The sequence below is a fragment of the Molossus molossus genome, unplaced genomic scaffold, assembly GCF_014108415.1.
Source record: "Molossus molossus isolate mMolMol1 unplaced genomic scaffold, mMolMol1.p scaffold_m16_p_1, whole genome shotgun sequence".
Lineage (NCBI taxonomy): Eukaryota > Metazoa > Chordata > Mammalia > Chiroptera > Molossidae > Molossus > Molossus molossus.
Window position 1 is genome coordinate 132,683 of NW_023425344.1, and position 21,163 is coordinate 153,845.

General features: G+C 57.1%; 1 protein-coding gene across 1 annotated transcript in view; it reads left to right on the forward strand.

Annotated features, from left to right (window-relative positions):
• Nucleotides 1-463: 463 nt before the first annotated feature.
• Nucleotides 464-21,163, forward strand: part of PDE6B (phosphodiesterase 6B) — a 31,404-nt gene continuing 10,704 nt past the window's right edge. Inside the window, exons 1-3 of the mRNA XM_036280147.1 lie at nt 464-1,090; nt 4,096-4,248; nt 4,397-4,486. Coding sequence (XP_036136040.1) covers nt 578-1,090; nt 4,096-4,248; nt 4,397-4,486 — 756 coding nt within the window. The 5' untranslated portion in view covers nt 464-577. The remainder of the gene's footprint in view (nt 1,091-4,095; nt 4,249-4,396; nt 4,487-21,163) is intronic.

Below are 21,163 nucleotides of genomic sequence, written 5' to 3' on the forward strand. Positions count from 1 at the left end.
GAACACGGTGGGGGTTCATCCAGATAACTGAACTAAGGGTGCTAGTCCTGCTGTGCATCAGCTGACCAGTCCTCCCGTGCAGACTCCTTGCCTGCGAGACTGAATGCCCAGGGCCTCCCCTTCACCAGCAAAGAGAAGCGAAAGTGTGTGTGAGCCCCTCCCACCTCCACACCAGGCACGGGGCCACCTTCCTCCCTTGTCCCCACCTCCTTCTGTGGGAGGCCCAAGTGGCACCCGTGGACCTGCAGCACCCTTGGGGGACCTCGCTCCTTGCCCGGGACTGGGCTGCACCTCCCCAAGGCAGATGCCCCACCTGCCTGGTACACCTGAGCCCAGGCCTGGGCGCCACGCAGACCTGGGGCCGCCTCTGCAGATGAGCAGCCGCCCTGCTGCCGAGGACTCGCCACAGGCAGAAGCCCTGGGCTGTCCCCTGAGGCCCCCATTTTTCCAGGGAAGGCAGGAAGTCCAGGATCTAAGGCGAGGGGGGCGGGCGCGGGTGAGTCAGCTGGTGTCCTCCCAGGACTCTAATCGTCACTAAGAAAGGCTTTGCTGATGACAGTGTTTGTGGGGAGTCCGTATGCCTGGGGACAGGCCACTCGTCCAGGACAGGCCGCTGGACACCATGAGCCTCAGCGAGGAACAGGTGAAGCAATACCTGGACCAGAACCCTGGCTTTGCGGACCAGTACTTCGGGAGGAAGCTGAGCCCCGAGAAGGTGGCCCAGGCCTGGGAGGACGGGCTCCCGGCCGAGGCCGCCAGCTTCCGGGAGCTGTGCCAGGTGGAGGAGGGCGTGGCGCTGTTCGAGCTGGTGCGGGACATGCAGGAGAACGTGAACATGGAGCGCGTGCTGTTCAAGATCCTGCGCCGCCTCGGCCCCCTGCTGCGCGCCGACTGCTGCAGCCTCTTCATGCACCGCCAGCGCAACGGCGCAGCCGAGCTGGCCACGCGCCTCTTCAGCGTGCAGCCGGACAGCGCCCTGGAGGACTGCCTGGTGCCGCCCGACTCCGAGATCGTCTTCCCGCTGGACATCGGGGTGGTGGGCCACGTGGCCCAGACCAAGAAGACGGTGAACGTCAAGGACGTGACCGAGGTGGGTCCCAGGCCGGGACTGGCAGCGCCTGAAGGCCCCACTGCCCCGTGGGTGGTCGTCGTGGCCCGTGTGGAGGGAAGGGGTGTCTCCCAGGAGGAGCAGGGAGCGGCTGCAGATGGAAGGGAGTCAGGGGCTCCCCCGTGGGAGAGGGTCGGCCTGGGCACGCACAGAAGCCACGACCTGGCTGAGCCCCTTCCAGTCCCATGAAGTCCAGAGGGGTGCAGCCCAGCAGCCCCTGCCCCTGTGTCCCTGGAGACAGGGGACCTGGGCACAGACCCCCAGACCATGGTGCCTGGAGGGGAAGCAGCCAGACGGCAATCCTCTTAGACGGCCTCTGTGGACCCGCCGGCACCCTGGACCTGGAGACAGTAATCCCCGGGATTAGCCTCGTCTTCACTTCCTTTTTAAGAAATGGGTCATCCGGAAGCAGAGTTCAGCAGCGGGGCGCCTTCCTCCTCGCCCCGTGTCTTGTCCCCTCAGGCCCAGGGGCTTGTTTTCCAGCTTCCCCACCCCCAAGCCTGTACTGTGGGCGCCCGATGGCGGCTCTGGGGTCTGGTTCAATCTTTGGGGCTGCCCAGAGCATGTCCCTCCCCCACCGGACTGTGTCCCTGGGGTCGTCCAGACTTCTCACCATCTCCCAGTGTGCGTCACGCTGGGCCAGGCCTCGTGGGGTTGCTCTGTGCGGTGGGACAGAGACCAGAGTCAGAGCCCATCCAGTGGGTCACACCCCTGAGCAAGTGTCAGGTTCCAGGTGGTTCTACAGGGGAGCCTGAGGCAGAGCCGCCCCCGCTCGGTGCTGGTACCTGTTCCGGGGAGGTGGCGCCTGTGCCCATGGCGTGGACCACGGGGGTGCAGGGCCGCACCCTGTGCAGCTCCCAGACCCAGGGGCTCGCGGGGAAGCAGAGGGGCGACGGCCCAGGGCCCTGTGGCGCAGGCGGGCCAGACCAGGTCCTGGCTCTGTGCTGGTCTCTGACCCTCCACCCAAAGAGCTCTGGGCCCCACATGCCCGGCCGTGACAGTCCTGCGTGGAGCCGAGGTGTCCAGGCCCAGGGTGGCAGCTGGAGGGGTGTGGCTGTGGGGTTGGCGTTAGGGACAGTGGGGGTCTGGGGATGCTGACACGGTCAGGGCAGCGGGATCAGAGGGGACACATTACAGAAGTCATAGGCTTACCATCCCACTAGGTCTGCGTGAGAGGTGACACCTGGGTCCCCTCTGGGAGGGGGTGGGTGCCAAGCCCTGGGACGGAGGCACGGGGCAGGTAGTTCTGGGAAGGAGGTTAGGCCCAGGGGGCCTGAGGCTGCATCTGCTCAGAGACAAGTCTGGCTCCAGGGCTCCAGCTTGCACAGCACCACAGCGCAGAGCGTCCAGGCTGGGCTCTGGGGCAGCGGAGCCTGACTCCGCGACGGAGCTGCTCAGGGTGAGGGTTTGAGAGACAGTGGAGCAGGATAGCGCAGGCGGGAGCCCAGCCTCACTCCCAGGACGACGAGTCGGCACGGATGCAGGGACGAGGAACTCAGCCCACCTGAGCCCGTTAGTGGCCGCTCAGTCAGCGTAGCTCCTGGCCAGAACTTACCCAGCCCCTCCAAGGCTCTGCTCACCTGGGTGCACTGTGGCCGGCACCAGGCGCTGCAGCCTCGGGCCCCGGGCGGAGGCCCAAGGGTTGGAGCCAGAGCAGGTGTTTGGCACCTTTGTGGGTCCCACGGGCATAAGGACAGTCAGACGGTCGGGCAGCAAAGCCACAAACGTGGGCAGCCCAAGTGACAGAGCTTTGAAGGGACCTGAGAGGATGGTAGGCAGAGGGGCTGAGCACGGAGACCTTCCTGCGCTCTCGGGACACAAGGACCCAAAGCTGCCGGCAAGTCCCTGCACCGGCTTCCTGCTGGTCAGAGCTGAACCCTGTGCAGCCGATGCTGGTGCTACTGCTGGTGCCACAGGGCTTGCCCACAGAGCTCCCTCCCACGCCAGGGGGCACGTGGCCACAGGTGAAAAGGGGGAGGATGCCCCAGCCACAGGCCCGCAGGAGGATGAGAGCTGCCTCCCTGCAGGGCTTCCTCCTACCCCCTGGCCCGTAGCCTCCCAGGCCAGACAGCCCCGCGAGGAGAAGCCTCAGGAGGCCACAGGGGGTCCATCACCCCTTGCCTGCTCCGCGCCTTGAGCAATCCTGAAGAAGTTCCTGTAACAGTAAATAATAACAAACACTGTGTGGAGCATGTACAGGGATGTCCTTGCACAACCCAAGTGGATGGAGGACAGGGGCTCAGATGTCCTTCCCTGGCCAAAGCGCACAGTGTGTCTGATGGTGCCGATGGACGTGGCCACTGCACCAGGTCACTCTGGCTCCTGTGAAAACATCTCAGCACTCGAGAAGCAGGAGGGTGAGGCCAGGGTCGCACACACTCTGCAGGACAAGTCCAAGTCACCTGGGGCCCTTGGTCCTGGACCGGGGCTAAACCAGGGCTTGCTGACCCTTCCTTTGTGGACAGAGAACTCAGAGCCCCTCCACCACCCCAACAGGGAGCGGCCCTGAGCAGCTGCTCTGGGTGGTGGGGCCCACCCTGGGGCAGCAGAAACCAGCTGGTGTGTGGACAGATCCCGGGGTGCAGTGGGCTCTCGACCCCCACCCGCTGGCTGTCCCACAGACACGCCCCTCAAACTGGTGCTGGCCATTCATTCAGTCACACTTACGTTTGGCGGAGGGTCGTGTGGGGCTGGCCCAGGAGGCTGGAGGCAGGAGGACCTGCACCTGGAGTAGGAGAGGCTTGGGACGGGCACCCAGGGGACAGGCGGGCACAGGGCGGGAGGTGCTGTGAGGCCTCTGCAGAGTCTGGAACCCACAGCCGGGGTCATGGGCTCCAAGGCGGGTGACAGGGACTGCGCCAGGCTGTGTCCAGGCTCCAGACGCCAGGGGCAGGTCGCTGGGTGTCACACTGGCCGGGAGCCTCCGTGGAGGCTGCCCACCCCTGGCCCCAGCAGCAGCCTCTGTCTCTCCTCCCGTCTCCTTGCAGAATGCCCACTTCAGCTCCTTTGCTGACGAGCTGACCGGCTACGTGACGAGGAACATCCTGGCCACGCCCGTCATGAACGGCAAGGACGTGGTGGCCGTGGTCATGGCCGTGAACAAGCTGGACGGCCCGTGCTTCACCAGCGAAGACGAGGACGTGAGTGCAGCCATCGGCATCCGTCCGTCTGTCTGTGCAGGGCATCTGCATGCACGCGGGGACCTGGGTGCCCCACGGCGCCGTGCTGAGACCCGCAGACGCACGGCTGGAAACCAGGCTCACACTCCTGCTGTCGCCTCTCCTCCAGGTTTTCCTGAAGTACCTGAACTTCGGCACATTGAACCTGAAGATCTACCACCTGAGCTACCTGCACAGCTGCGAGACTCGCCGCGGCCAGGTACCTGCTCTCTCTGAGCAAAGACGGGGGCTGTGTTCACCTGGGCAGGTCCCTGGGCGTGGTGCGCGAGAGCGGTGTGTGTTGCCATGCGTGCTGGGGTGTCAGAGGCTGGGCCTCCACCTGGCTGCCATCCTGCTGGCCATGGGACCCAGGTGGGTGTGGGCACCTGCAGGTGCTGAGGGCACTGCCCGCCTGCAGGTCGCCCAACCTTCTCCGGAAGGAGCTGGGAGAATTGTGGGCGGATGACAGGAACAGTCTGTCGCTCTGCAGGCCCAGGTCCCTGCTGGTCCGGGTCCAGTGTGAGCCCGGGTGTCAGAGCCTTGGGGTGCGCCCTGGGGAGCTAGAGCACAGCAGCTTCTGTTGCCTGGGGTGCTGCCGCCCACTGCGCCTGGTGAGCGAGGTCAGACCTTCTCCTCCGGCCCCCCGACAGGGGCCTGCATTGCAGTGCAGTCTGTGTTTTCTGTTGGACTCTGCCGTTCTCACCGAAGATTTCTAAACCTCATGCTTTCAGGTTAGTGCTTGGTGGCCAAACTTTTCTGTAGGTCTCGACAAATGCGTCATGGCATATATCCACGATTCTAGTCTCAAAGAATGACTTTGCCCCTAGAAATCCTCTGGCTCTGCCTCTTCACCCCTCTCCCCACCTCCCTGACCCCTGGCAAACCCCGATCTTCCCACTGTGCCCGCAGAGCTGCTGTGGCCGGAACCGCAGTGTGCGGACGGCTCGCCCTGGCCTCTCACTCAGCCGCGAGCCTTTCCGGCCCCTTCACAGCCTTGGCTCAGTCCCTCGGTGCTGACAGCACCCGTGTCTGGACGAACCGCGGCGTACTGACCCATCAGCTAGCGAGGGGCTTCTTGGTGGCTCCTAGTTGGGGGCAATTACAAATAAAACTCTTATAGACATTTGTGCGGACCTGAGTTTCCGGTTCGGCCGAGGCAGTCCGGGGGGCGTGGCTGCGGACGCGGCTCTGTGGCTGCCCCACTGGGTGAGGAGCCTGGCCCTGGTGTTGCCACCTGCTTGGATTTTCGTCACTCTGCCGGTGTGTCTCGGTGCTGTTTTGATCTGTAATTCCCTCGCAACAAGTGACGCTGAGCATCTTCTCAGACACCTACTCGCCATTTGGACGTGTTACTCTTCGGAGAGGTAACTGTTGCCCATTTTAAAATTAGGGTTTCTGCCCTGGCTGGTTTGGCTCAGCGGTTAGAGCGTCGGCCTGCCGACCAGAGAGTCCCGGGTTCGATTCCCGCTAAGGGCATGTACCTTGGTTGCAGTTTGCCCCCGGCCCCGGTTGGGGTCATGTGGGTGGCAGCCACTCGATGTGTCCCTTTCACATCAATGCCCCCCCCCCCCCCGCTCTATCTGAAGATAAATGCAAAAATGTCCTCGAGTCCGGCTGGCTCAGTGGTTGCGTGCATCAAGAGGTCGCCGGTTCGATTCCCAGCCAGGACACATGCCCAGATTGTGGGCCTGATCCCCAGTAGGGGGCGTGTGGGAGGCGGCCAATCGATGTTGTCTCTCATCGATGTTTCTATCTCTCTCTCCCTTTCACTTCCTCTCTCTCTAAAAATCAAAAAAAAAAAATTTTTTTTTAAATGTCCTCGAGTGGGGATAAAAATAATAAGAAAAATAAAGTTCAAGATACAGATTTTTCCTTCATGGATTCTAGTTGGGTGATGTGTCTTGAAACCCATGGCCTGCACGCAGCACCCTGCGCGTGGGGTGGATCTGCTCCGGGCTCTGCATCCTGCCACGGGCCCACGTGTCTGCTCGCGCCAATGCCATCCTAATTTTAAAAATATATATTTTTATTAATTTTAGAGGGAAAGGAAGGGAGAGAGAGAGATGGGAGCATCGATGGGAGGGAGAAGCGTCAATAGGCTGCCTCCTGCACGCCCCCTACCGGGGACTGAACCCGAAACCCAGGCATGTGCACTGAGGGGGAACCGAGCCCGGGACCTTCTGCCGCATGGACTGGGCTCCACCCACACAGCTGGCCAGGGCAGTGCCCTCCACACTGATCACGAGTGTTGACGTTGGGGACACCAGCCCCTCACCATCTCTTTTCTTCAGTCTTGTGCTGGTTAGGCCCTGCTTCTGCCTTCTCTTGTGCACTTTAAAGTCATCTGTCGACTGACACTCTCATCAAAATGGCCTTGGATCTGCGCGGCAAGCTGGGGAGGAGACACACTAATAGTCACCAGACACGGAGCACAGCTACTTCATATGTTCTTATACGGGTTGTGTTACTATTTGGTTAAGAATTTTTGCATCTGTGTGTATGAGAGATTTTGGTCTGTAGTTTTTATTTCTTGTAATGTCTTTTTTTTATTTTTTATTCTCACCCAAGGACATTTCTGCAACTATCGTCAGAGCAGGAGGGAGAGAGGGAGAAAGAGAGAGAGAGTAACATCAATGGAGAGAGACACATCGACCGGCTGCCACCCACACGACTCCAACAGGGGCTGGGGATGAACTGCAACGGAGGTGCATGCCCTTAGCGGGAACCGAACCCCGGCCTCTCTGGTCCGTGGGCTGATGCTCCAACCGCTGCGCCAAACCGGCCAGGGTCATTTCTTGTAATGTCTTTACCTGGTTTTGGTATTAAGGTCGTGCTGGCCTCAAAGTGTTGCAGGAAGTGTCCCGTCTGTTTTCTGGAGGAGACTGTAGTCACTTGGCACAGTTTCTCTCCTGGGTATTTGGTGACATTCACTGGTGAGCTCACCAGGACCGACTCCTCCTTTCAGAGAGGTTATTGATTGTTGACCCAATGTCTTCAGTAGCTATGGGTCTGTTCCAGTTATTCTATTTCTCCTTGTGTGTGTTGTTCAAGGCATTGAGAATTTCATCTTATCTAAGTTATAAATTCAGGGGCGTCGAGTTGTTAATATGTGTTATTTTCTTCCACTTGCTTGAGGCTAAAATTGATCTTGTTTTTCTGGCTTACCAAGCTTACATTACTGGCTTTGGTGTTTTGTCCTGTAACGTGTGCCTGCAAAGCAGCCAACATCCCCCCGCACAGCTTTCTGCACCCACCGATTTCGACGTCGTATTTTCATTTAGTTCCAAGTGTTTATAAATGTCTCTTGCGCCTTCCTGGACCACGTGTTGTAGGAAAGTCTGTTCTTTAATCCACTTTGGAATTTTCCGGCTATGTTTATGCTTCTTTTTCTAGTTGAGTTCCATGATGGTGTGGCAAGGTGTTCTTACGCTTTTTCTCTTGAAGCTTTGTGGAGATGCGTTTTGAGGCCAGGACCTGGTCTGTTTCCGTGCTCACGCGGCGCACGCGGGCCTGGCTGTGGAATGGAGTGAGCCTCACCGAGGCCTAACGTCCAGCGCTGGTTGGTGCTGCTGGTTCTTCCTGATCTCTGCCACTGACCTACGAGCTAGGGAAGAAGACGGTTGACATCTGCCGCTACCACCACGCATTTATCTGTGCTCACCTTCCATCGGGGGTTGCTCTGTGCGGTTCACTGCTCCGCTGTCTGGAACACACACGTTAAGAACGGTGACGTCTCTGTGCAGACAGGTCCTCTTGACCGTTCGGTGACATCCGTCTGAAGTCTGCGTCGTCTCAGGTTACCGTGGCAACTCCAGCTCCCCTTCGACTGGTGCCAGCATAGTACGTGTTTCTCCATCTCTTCACCTGTTTCCAGGTATTTTCGACGCGGTATCGTGTGTGTAGCATGGAGTTTACTATGCTCACCATCTGTAAGTGTCCAGTTCAGTGTCAGCAAGTACGTTCTCGCTGTGCAACAAGGAGCCCCCAGCCTGCAGACCCGTGGTGTCCGGTTAACTGCTTGCGTTTTCGAGGAGCAGCCACGCTGACCTCACAGCTGGGCCCTTTCTCCTCCTCCCCACAGCATGCAGGCGTGAAGTGGGGTGTCGCTGCACTTGTGACTTATGTTCCTCTAGTCACCGTGATGTGGAGCATCTTTTCGGGTGCTCACTGGCCATTTGTGTCCCTTCCGTGGAGAAATGTCTGTTCCAAGCGTTGGCTATTTTGAATCTGGTTGTTGAGTTTTAGGAGTTCTCTGTATTGTGGATATTAATCCCTTATTAAATTGATGATTTGCAGATGGGTTGTGTTTTTACTCGACAGCATCCTTGGATACACAGAAGTTTATGATGGTCTGTTGCAGGTGTCTCTAGTGTCAAATGCAAGAAATCGTTGCCAAATCCAGTACAGTGAAGCATTTATTGTTGTTTTCTTCTAAGAGTTTTGCAGTTGTAGATTTTATGTTTGGGTTTTGTGTCCAGTTCATTTTAGCACATGGTGTGAAGTAAGGCTCCGAATTCATTCTTCTGCATCTGAATATCCAGTTTCCCAGCCCCGTTGGTTGAAAATACTGCTTTTTCCTCATTGAATGGTCTTAGCACAGTTGTCAGAAACAATTTGACCAGCCCTGGCTAGTTTGGCTCAGCGGTTAGAATGTCGGCCTGCGGACCAGAGAGTCCCGGTTCGGTTCTTGCTAAGGGCACGTGCCTTGGTTGCAGTTCATCCCTGGCCCCCGTTGGAGTTTTGCGGGTGGCAACCACTCGATGTGTCTCTCTCACATCAATGTTTCTCTCTTTCTCTTCCTCCCTCTCTCCTTCCCACTCTGAAGACAAATTTAAAAACAAAAACAAAAACTATCTGACCATGTAGTCAAAGATCAGTTTTGGACTCTGTTCCACACCACTGCTCTATACTCTGCTCTTGAGGCCAGTGCCACACAGTTTTGATCAATGTAGGTTTGTGATATGTTTTCAATGAAGGGTGAGTTCTCCACGTTTGTTCTCTGCTACACTGTTTCACCTGTTCAGGGTCTATTGAGATTCTGCATGACTCCTAGGGATGGGCTTTTCCACATCATCATGGTCTGATAGGGACTGCACTAAATCCGTGGTACCTCGGGGTAGTATTGAGGTTTGGTAATATTGAGTCCTCCGATTCTATATATTTACATTTTCTTCTATTTATTATAAAATGAGTATTTTTATTATTGATTCCAGAAAGAGGCAGGGAGGGGGAGAACGACAGAGGGAGAAAGAGGAGAGAGAGAGAGAAAGAGAGAGAGAGAGAGAGAAAGAGAGATAGAAACATTGATTGGCTGCCTCCTGTACGTGCCCCGATCAGGGATGGGACCCACAACCCTGCTATGTGCCCTGAGAATCGAACCTGCCACCTTTTGGTGATGATGCTCCAACCAGCTGCACCACCCAGCCAGGCCTGTTATGATATATTTTAATGTTCCCCTTGTTTCAATAATGCCAGGTTTAGCGTTGCCCTATGTTTGCCTTTAGCGAGACGTGGTTTGAGCCGTGTCTGCAGGGCTGCCGGGCACCCACTGCTGGGCAGCTCCCGAAGGGCGTCCATTCCTCCCTCAGTCCGGAAGGACAGCTTTGCCGTGTGCATGGTCTGGGTGGCAAGGTCTCTATCTCAGCACTTCGAGTGTCAGCCTTCGGCCTCCGGAGTCGTGAGGACGAGTCAGCCTCACCACGGTCCCCTCGTGGGACCAGTCACTGGCGGGTTGACTGCGGACTCTCCGGACGTATCTCTAGATGGTGGCCTCGAGTCCATCCTCACTGGCATTGTTGCGCTTCTTGGGTGTTGATATTCATGTCTTTCATCCAGTTTAGGGGTTTCCATCCATGATCTTCAAATATTGTGTCTGCGGACACTCCAGCCTGAGCAGAGTGGAGTCCCTCCCTTGGGGGCCGGGGTGTAAGAGGTTCTCGTGCTGGTGTTTGCTGCCTCCCCTTTTATTCCATGAGTGCGAGGTGCCGCCTCCTCTCGGCCAGGCCCACGTACGTCACTGGCGCGAGAGCTGCACACATTCGTATGTGGATTGATGTTTGGGCTCCCATGTGGATTGGAGCCAGCAAGCGCAAAATGGGTAAATATTATGCTTGGGATTAGGGTCATGACAAAGGCATATGAAATTATAGTTTTTATGTAATGTGGATAAGTCCTGCTTCTATAAACATCATATGTGGTTGGTATGATTAGTAGAATTAATGTAAGTCGTGAAATTACTATTGAGGAGACGAGCCGGTTTATCACTTTATTTGCAGTTCTTCCAGCATTTCATCGGCTAACATAAATGGGTACCTCTCACCCTTTAAAAATTTGAAAAATACATACTATTGTATATGAAGTCACATGTTAGCAGTTCTTGCGTACTTTTTCATAGTAACAATTTTTACCTTCTGTTATCAGAGTCACATCTGATATTTCTATTCCAGTTCAGTATTTCTATTTCTATCACAAGATGACGTTGGGCTTTGTGGACAGAAACAGGAAGCACAGGCTTGGTTGTGGGAAGTCCTTCCTGCTGTCTTATAAGCAGGGTGCAGAGGGAGCCTGGGGCAGGGATAACCACGCTCGCTCCGTCAGAGGGGCAACTGTGATGGGCCACGAGTTAAGTCACCTCCCGCAATGAACTTGTTCACAATTTGTTTCCCAGGCAGGATGGTGTTAGAGTGTCAGGCTGTGTGAGGCTGTGGACTCGGCCTCCGTCTGCTTCCAAGGGGCCCCCGCCGCAGGTGCCTGTGGAGGGCTGGGCATGCCGCACAGCAGCCCCAGTTTGGGTGCTGGAGCTGTGAGAACTGTAGGGCAGGACGGGCTTCTGCATGTGCCCCTGATCATCAGGAATGGAGGCCTGCAGGGGCAGCGTGGCCATACCCATGCTGTGCCGCTGGCCACACACATGTCAGGTCACCACAGGCAGGAGGGGGACGCAATGCCGGCCCGCTGGGCACGTGGGGTGTTGAACACGGAGCCATGTGTCGGCAGCCCCATGAGTGCAAAACAGCAGCAAAGAGCCTTATCTAACCGTCCCCTTCACTTCCTGGGCAAGTGGCCAGTCAGGGTGGGCAGGGTGGGCCCAGAGCTGCTCCACTGAGACCGTGGGGCGGACCCGCTCAGTGGGCCCACAGAGCGGCGGTGGGTGCTTTTGATACCGGCTGGCCACACACGTCAAGGGAGAGTCGTGTTCAATATTACTCGTGTCGGTGGGGGATCAGAACAGGCACCCAGGGACAGGCTGCGGCTGTTCTCACTGCAACCAGCAAGCCGATGATCCTAATTATTAGGCCACGGGTTGTGGTGTTTATTCAGAGAATGGCATTTTTTCCTAATCATGTAACTGCTACTGACCAAAGAGTTGCAATAATCATTTTAGCTTTGGAGAAGGTTGATACTTTGTATCAACACTGTGGTGTCAGATGGTGGAGCCGACCATCCTGGAGCAGCTACTTGGGCTGCAGATCTTAGCGAGACAACTGGTATACCAGCTGGGCAGGCTGACACGGACAGAACTGTTGAGAACATCATCGCCTCTAAGCAGCAGGGATACTATTCAGTACGACTGGTGCACTGGTAAGCGTCGGGGACACTACAGAAGCTGTTATAGTGGAATGTAGACCAGACACTTGATAATCATGCTCTACCAAGTCAAAACCATCTGTTTTACTTTAAACGAATGACCATTATTCAGGTCACTCTACCCCTTTTGAGTTCATTCGTAGGGAGACCAGCGGCTAGCAGGGAAATAGGACTGGTGTCCAGTGAGGGTGGTTTCCAGGTTGCTGGCGTGGGGCGCTGGGGCTAAGGGTGAGAGGGGCAGGACTTCTCGAACAGATCCTGGGGGTGTGACGGCTCCTGGGGAGAGGCCCCTGGACCCGCTGACCCCATGGGAGGTCCACACTTGTACAGCCTGGAAGGTTCCATGTAGACACTTACTCACAGCGCCAGAAGTCTGATGAGCGGAGCCTATGCTGGTAAACAGCGCGGGTATGAGGTTACTATTCCTTCCCAACGGCACCGGAAAGAAGGGACTAGAAGTCAGTCACAGCACTGACACGAACCGATCGGGGCCTCCCAGTGCATGCACACGAGATGATAAACTACACCTTTGATAACGGCAGCGGCTGCGACTCCGGAATGGAGACGGGGTGGGAAGTGCCGTCTTACTGACGCGGACGCCAGGCAGTACGAAGGGCAGAGCAGGAATCACCCTCACCCGTGATCGCCCGCCGCTGCCAACAGTGTTGCTCGTGTACGGCTGTGTGAGCTTCCAGGCACCCTGAGGCCTGCCGTGCTGTGAACTACACCCCAGGCGACTGTGATGAGCCTGGAGCACCCACCTGTGGTTTCTCTCCAGCAGACTGGGCAGGGGCAGGTGATGCAGACTCTGGAGGCCAATGGTATTGAGCTGTGAAGAAGCAGTACTTCCTTGGCTGGTGATCTCAGTGGTTAGAGCGTCGCCCTCGGACCAAAGGGTCACGGGTTTGATCCCCGGTCAAGGGCACATACCTGGGTGGTTTCGATCTCCAGCCCCAGTCGGGGTCGTGAGGGAGGCAACTGTCGATGGGTCTCTATCACATCAATACTTCTCTCTCTCTCCTCCCTCCCTCCCTCCCTTCCACTCTCTAAAGATTGGAAAAGCATCCTCAGAGGAGGAGTAACCAAACAGGAGAAGCAGTCAGTCCCTGGCCCTGGCCAGGTGGCTCCGTTAGCTGGAGTGTCAGCCTGTGCACCAAAAGCTGCAGGTTTGACTCCCATCAGGGCACACACCTCGGCTGCGAGTTGGATCCCCAGCTGGGTGCGTAGGGAGGGAGCTGCTCATTGTTTGCTTCTCACATCACTGTTTCTCCCCGCCCCGCACTGATTCTTCTCTCTTAGAATAAATTTATTTTTTAAAAATCGTTGGGTTGAGATTTAAAAAAAACTAAAGCAGTACTTGTAGGATCCTAGGGGGTGAATGACCTAGGTCACCATCCACCAAGTTCAAGTGCTGGAATGAGAAAGTAGGACTTCTGACATGATAACAATAATTATTCCACGTTGGAGTTGATGCTGGACGGTCGAGTGTGCTCAGGAAGGGCTTTGTCGGTGGCATCTCGCCGTCTGTCTGCGTGTCACACGGCTCCGCACACCTGGCACATGATGAGGGGATGGTGTGAGGGGCGGGGAGGGCTCCTGCAGGTGGCCCGGTCTGCTGGGTCCTCAGGTGTGATCACGGAGCACAAGCTGACCTGGGTGCACACGTAGGCCTGCGGGATGGCCCCTGTGAATCCCAGGCAGCCACTGCCATGGGAATGACAACCCAGTGAAGGTGGCAGCTGTGCTGACGTGTGACACAGAGCCAGCAGCGCCTCCAACAGGCCAGCGAGCTCCCCTGCGGCAGTGGTGACAGGTGAGGGTACAGGCTGGTACACAGCCTGGGCTCCTGAGCCATCAGTAGGAGGATGAGGGGGTGGGCTGCCTCTGTTCTGTGGCAGAATCCAAGGACTCCTGTCCCTGCCCCGAGGGGAATGGCTGCCCCTAAGCTTATCTACACCTGGGCCAGTCTGGGGACAGCCTAGCCAATTTGTTGAGCCAATTCATAGAATGAGTGGTGTCGGTATTAGGGTCCAGGTTTGACACTTGTGGTTGTGAATAGTTATTATCTGTTTTATGCCAGTTATTAGACATTGTTGAATGGCAAGTAGGCCGCCCTCCGTCAGTTGCCAAGTTGACAGAAATACAATACTTGGGGATGTGTTCAAATCGCGACAGAGTCCCCTTCATTAGGAGCAATGAAGAGGGAAACCAATGTCTGTTCATTTCTCAGGGATAAAGCGTGTTGATAGTCCAGTTGCTTCAGGTTCAGGACTAAAGTAGTGAAAGTGTTCCGAAATTTTTGGTTGTGTTTTAAGTAATCCTGTGAGGACTGTTGACAGGATCTGGTGGATCATGCTGACGTCTCTGGTTGTGGGTATCACTGGGGAGACATGCTCTCTGCTTCACGTGAAAGGTCACAGCTTCTTAGTGACTCCGCGGTGTGGCCGGGCCCCTTTCTCAAGTGTTTTAACAGCTCTCGATCAAGAACAGTGGGTGTGAAGCTTTGGTGTCACCGCCACGTTTCAGACCACGGTCTGCAGTGTGGGCCTGGTTGTGTGGAGATCCCAGCTGTCCGACTGGGGTGTCCTGGGAGGCGTCTGCCCAGGGAACACAGGACATCTTCAGATGCAATTAGTATTCGAGTTGTTTCCATAGATAAAACTACTCGATTATCAACCACGAGAAGGCAAAGCGCTCCTGGTTTTAGGTGTGACGTCAGCATCTAAATTTAAGTCTTCCTGCCCAGAAGCGCGTATCCTCAGTGTCACTGGTGGCCCGAGGCTGACGGTTAGAAAGGTGGTTCGTTTCCTCGGTGGCGGAGAGGACCACAGTGACGGCAGGTCGCTGCAGCTCCCGTGGGCTCGACGAGTTCATAGAAGTGAGACCTTGCGAAGGGCGAGAGCTGACCCCGGAAGCGAAGTCCTGGGAGGTCGTGGAAACGCCCCCGACGGGGTGGCCGACATCGCATTCTGAAGCCCGGCTGGAAGGGACCCACCGTGGAGACAGAAAAGGCTTAGACCTGTAACTTCACTTGGACAAAGTTGCGGACGCGTCACCGACATCCCACGGCGAGAAGGACATCGTGGGGATGACACTGGCTGGAGCAAGTCAGAGGGGTCCGAGGCCCTCATTTCTCATTTTGATTTGACACGCGGGGTCTTCGAAGGCGAAGGTGAGGGGTGGAGGACCTCGGTGCAGTTGCTAGGGCTCTCGCTGGGATACGCATGCCCCTCAGACTGTAAACAGTCAGTGTGACGGCTGCTGGCGAGCTCTGAGCCTCTGGTTAAGGTGGCATTTCACCCTGCGCGTGCACCTGGGTGATCGAGGTGGCGAGTGCTGTCCCTGACCGCCGAGGAGGCGCCGTGGGAGACGCTACCTGGACGCTGCAGATACGCTGTGGAGGGGCTTCTGCTCGGTCATGTGCAGTGTGTAGCCTGGACATGTTGGGGCTCAGGCACAGCTCATGACGGCGAGTCCACCCATGCTGGGACCTGCGCTGGGACAGCCTGTCGGGACCACAGTGACGTGGCAGCTTAGCCAGGACAGTCCCTGGTGAACCTCCTGCTCTGGCTACAAAAATAAAACCAGAGCCCACAGTTCAGCGGGCCTATCAGCTCCACGGAGGGTGCTGACCAGCTGGACACCTTCACCCGGCAGGATGGCAGCCACTGGCGTGGCCAACATGAGGCGCCGTGGTTCTCAGGGCTGGGTCTGCTTTAGTCCTTCTCTCCTCCCGTGAGTGGTAGGAGACGTACAGTCACCGTATATTTCGGTCAATGGATGGCGGGATTTCACATCGGACCGATGCTGACGAGATTTCGTCAGGAGAGTGAATAAAGCCAAATGGGCATCAAATGCCGAGTGCGACTTCGGGGACGCGGACGACCCAGGTCCGCGGAGAGGACTGTCGTGAGGGTGGCCATGGTGGGGTTCGTGTTTCCGTGGCAGCTCGTGGCAGAGTAAGTGGATGGCAGGAGTGTTGCCAGGACCACTGCTGTGGTGGCCCATCAGGAAATCCAGGTGCTTCCGTGGCTCGTGGGGGGCAGCAGGTGTTTCGAAGCCAGTTCAGGCTGTTGGTGACGAGAGCTCATCATCACCAGGTTTCTTGGTGCGGAAAGGGCGTGACCCAGCACTTCAGGGAACGGGCCTGACAGCGGTGGGCTGGCCAGACTGGGGGATGTGCTGTGACGTGGCACGTGGACACTCTGGATTCTCGGGGAGGGTTCGATGCCTGCGCTTTTGGAAACAAGGGGATTCGAGCTGCTGTTGGTCCCTGACGCGGGCATTGCTGTGTCCCGTGCAAAGGGCCCGTGCCCGTGGTGAGAGTCCCGCTGTGGGGTGAGCCCATCGTGTGGGGAGGGGGGACAGGGTGCCTGCTCCCCAGGCAGGAGAATGTCAGGAGCAGGGTTTTAATGACCACGTAGCTCTTGCAGCGTTCTCGTGGGGGGGGCTGTGAAATGCCCTAGAAATATAGCTGCCGTGCAGGTGTTTACGACAGTAACGTGGGCACACTCTGCCAGAGACAGGAAGTGGGGGTGGGCCTCCTGTAAGTTCAACGCATCAGCCCCAGGACCAAAGAGTCCCAGGTTGATCCCTGATCCCTGTCAGGGTCGTGTGCGAAGCAGCCAATCCAGGCGTCTCTCTCACATTGATGTTTCTCTCTCTCTCTGCCTCCCACCCCATCTTAAAAAAAACAATGGAAAAATGTCCTCAGATGAGGATTTAAAAACAAACAAACAGCCCTGGCCAGTTTGGCTCAGTGGTTAGAGTGTTGGCCCATGGACCAGAGAGACCCGGGTTCGGTTCCCGCTAAGGGCATGTACCTCGGTTGCAGTTTGTCCCCAGCCCTGGTTGGGGTCGTGTGGGTGGCAGCCAGTCGCTGTGTCTCTCTCGCATCGATGTTTCTCTCTCTCTCTGTCTTCCCACCTCTCTCCCTACAGTTCTATCTGAAGATAAATGCAAAAATGTCCTCAGGTGAGGATGAAAGACAAACAAACAAGAGCATCCTTGGTTTGTCGATCAGGGGCCATGGGGCAGGCGGTGGGACTTACCTGGTGGGGCCTCACACAGGGCCCACCACAGGGCAGGATTAGCACACGAGAAACAGAAATATCGGTGAGGTTAACACTGGATCTCTGCAATTCCTGGGGTCTTGATGGAGTCATACGCAACCTAATGCTTTTCGGTCACTTGCTGCAAGAAATGCTGTGGAGACTAGAGTGGGGGTCGGTTCTGACAGAAGATGAATTAGGAGCATGTGTCAGGGGGAGGAGCTGGACTCCTGCGATGGAGGTTTAACCAGGCTCTGCACCCTGATGAGCCCTGTCCTGGGCACGGTTACTTCCGTGTCTATTACAAGGAATCACGTCGCCTGTTGCTTTGAAGGTGCTTCTGTGAAGTGGGCCTTGTTTCTCTGGTCCTTTCGTGCTGGGAAAGATAAAACAGATGGAAACTCACCTGCGTGCCTCGGATCGAACTCATCACGGCACTTTCACTGTTGAACAAACGCACGGTTAACAGCAGTTACTCCTTTGGGACATCCCGATCCAACTGGGAGGTCGTGACCTCTGCTGTCAGTCAGGACCCTGGAATCAGAAGGTGACCTTACCCCTGGGCAACTTGTTCCATTGATCAGTGTTTTGCATGAATCCTGCACACCACCCACTGGGGATCAGGCCCACAACCTGGGCCTGTGCCCTGACCAGGAATCGAACCAGCGACCTCTTGGTGCAGGTCGATGCTCAACCACTGGGCCACACAGCCGGGCATGTGATACTGTATTTCAACTGCCCGGTCTAAATTATAATCACTTGGAGGTTAGTTTATTTTCTGAGGTCAACCCAACCAAAATGGTTAGTCCATTTAAAGATGTGTCTCTCCTGAGAGGGCTCATAATCTTGCTCTCTGGACTAATGAATTAAAGCCCCACAGAGCCTTCTCACTTTATTTCTTTATTTCTGCCTCGTCCCGGGAAGGCCAGTGTCACTCATTAGAAGGAAGAGACACCGACACCCTCATGTGGCCATTCACACAAGTGCTTGTCCAGAGAGCGGGGCTCTGGCTGCTCTGCCACACCACCGGGCAGGACACCGCACCACCGGGCAGGACGCCGCACCACCGGGCAGGACGCCACACCACTGAGCAGGATGCCGCACCACCGGGCAGCCGTTGGGGCAGGCAGGACGCTGCACCACCGGGCAGGATGCCACACCACTGAGCAGCCGTCCGGGCGGGTGGCGCCCTGGGGTTGGCAGTGCTGGAGGCCATGTCCTCGCTGAACAAGCAGCCTTCAGGTTCCCAAGTTCCGTTTGCCTGTTTTCATCTTCCCTTGAGTGCATCCGGGTTGGGTAACAACGCTTCCTAGTCGCTGAATTGTGGGGTGCATTCTACCTTGTTAACGACCAGGGCTGTGCGCTCCGAGATGGTCTTGGGCAGGAACAAACCCTTCCTGCTGCTCACATGGACGGTCAATGCTGAGCTAGGGTCAGTGCCTGTTACTGGAATTAGGAGAATCGCACTCCTGAACCTCAGCGCCTTCTTGGACGGTGGCTCTTGGCCAGCGGTGACACTTCCTGGGCTGACTGTCTAACAGAGGTTGTGTCCTGCATCTGAAAGGCTGCACCTTTTGCCCTGGCCAGTTTGGCTCAGCAGTCAGAGCCTCAGCCCACAGACCAAAGGGTCACGGGTTTGATTCCTGGTCAAGGGCACATGCCTGGGTTGCAGGTTCAATCCCCAGGCCCAGTCAGGGTCAGGAGGCAACTGACCAATGCGTCTCTCTCACATTGATGTTTTTCTGTCTCTCTCCCTCCCTCCCTTCCACTCTCTAAAAATCAGTGGAAAAACATCCTTGGGTGAGAATTACCGAAAAATAATAATAATAATAATAAAGAAATAAAAGGCTGTTCCTTTTTAGGTAGGTATTTAAATTTCCATTAAAATGATTATTTTTAGGTGAATTTAAATGTGAACTGAAATTCTACTCTGGACAACCCACTCTCGGCGGGCCCGGCAGGCTGTCCGCAGTCCCGGGAGCCTCCCCTGCCGGCCACAGGGCAGGTGCGCTGCATGCAGTCAGTCTGCCGTGGAGGGGTTCAGCTTCGTTAAACGGCTCTAGTTCAATCGTTAAGTTCGTGGCTTGTTATAAGATAAGCAATTACGAGGGAATGCAAGTACTATGTGAACAGATACATGAATATAGTTTTAATGTAACGTTCTTAATTTTTAAACGTATGTTATTTAACAATGGGGGTGTTTGACAGTTGGCTCTCAAAGTTCCTGAACTCAGCCCCACTGTGGTGAGGGGGGCACTAAGCCAGTCACAGGCTCAAGGGACTTCCTGGGGTCACCTTTCTGTCCACCCCCCCCCCCAGGTGTCCTGATATCTTCTCCTGGAATCCGAGCACAGGTTGGGCCTTCCAGCCCTCTGTGTTGTCTGTCCCCAAGTGTAATGGGACACCCCTAGTTCCCAAGATCTCCAGGCGGCCCCCCCACATCACCCCAGCTTTATCTGGGACTGGCAGCCAGATACACCAGATGACCCCATGTTGCCAGGGAGGCGGCCTGCTCCTGGGGTCTGCTCACGTGACGTGTGGGTCCCTGAGCATCATGGGGGCTGGCGGTACCGGCTCAGGGTCCAGACAAGGTTGCCACTCCTTGGGGAGAGTCGAGGTCCTGGACTCACGGGAGAGGCAGGCACGGCACCCCAAGGAGGGTGTATGTCACTGGACACACGGCCCTAGTTTGAATGAACAAGTTTCCAATAAAGTCGAGGTTCCACAGAAGAACCCGTTTCTAGCTCCTCCAGAGAGGTTAGGTCCTGCCAGACACGCGTTACAGCCGTGAAGACAGAAGCAGCCCAGGGGTCCACCCACGGAGGGAGGAGTTTCGGGCAGAACTGCCGTGAGTGCAGAGGGCAGAGGGACATGGCACAGGCCCTTCGTGAGGTCACGGGGGTGACGTCCCAGGGCCCCTGGGGTCAGAGCAGTTCCAGGCGGGGCCGGTGTCCTAACGGGGCAGAGGGCCTTCGGCCGGTTCGTCCTAAATGCTGCCCATGGCTGCAGGGGGCATGCTGACTAGATACCCACCCAGTGTGTACGAAGATCCGGGACTCAACCCCCAGTTAGAAGCAGACAGGAAGAGGAGGGTGGGGGGGCCTCGAGGGGCCAGCTGGCCGGCGCCAGACCAACACCCTGAGCCCCGTTTTCCCCAGGCTGTTGTAGAACCTGCTTCAGACGAGGGTCCAGCACAGGTGGCGGGTGACGGAGATGGAGGCTGGGTGGGAGGGGGAGTCTCGCTTAGATGCTCCCAGGGCACGAGCCAGGTGGCAGTCCTTCAGAAGGGCGTGGCGGACGTGCCGAGAGCCCGTGTGGCCACTTTCGCTGCCAGGCCTCCAGCGGCGGGGACTGAGGTGTGCGTCCGCCTGCCGAGACCCGTGGGCGACAGGCACATGGACGTCCGGGTGGCGGCTGGCCGCAGGCCCCGCGTTCAGACGACTCACAGCCTTCCACGCTGTCAGCAAACACGCTTGAGTGCCCCAGGCGCAGCTGCCTGGGCCTCCTGGCCTCACGTGGCTGTGGTCACGGCAGAAGTGCGGAGAATGTGCCTCAGTGAGGCCAGGACAGAAGGGGTGTGGGGGGCAGCGGCTCCTCTGGCCCGAGGGCGAGTCTGAGCTCCAGCACGAGAAAGCCCCGGGCAAGGCGATGAAGGCAGAGGACAGGTCCTGTGCAAAGGCCCTGTGGTGGGTCCCTGTGAGTGCTGAGAACCCGTGGGCGTGAGCAGTGGGCACAGAGGAGGCGGGGCCACGCCACCTGGAACACCTTGTCCACGTGGGCCGTGGGCTGCCTCCTGGCAAGAGGACTCCAGGGCAGGTGGGGTCACTAGAGCCAGTCCCTGCCTGTGACAGAGGGGGCTGCAGAGGCCTCGAGAGGGGCTGGCAAGAAGGTGGCCGTGCAAGGGGCCATCTAGGAGGAGAAGGGGCTCGGCACCAGGCCAGAAGACAGATGGGGTGCTGAGTGGATGTGTCAGGGTGTGGCCTGGAGGTGACCTTTCCTTGGTCTCTGGCTGAGGAGACGGAGACATTGGAGAGGGGAGCCCCACAGAGTTCAACTGAGCCCGGCCATCTGCCCTGGACAGCAGCCTGAGGCCTGGGGGTGGACATGCAGGCCAGGGGCAGGCCAGGGCCTGCAGGGACGTGTCAGTGAGCCACCACTCTCAACTCGCGGTGCTGAGACCGTGAAAGGACCTGGCACAGGACACGGTGAGCTTGTGTTGTCTGCGCCCCACCGTCGGCTGTGCAGGCAGCCGGTCAGGT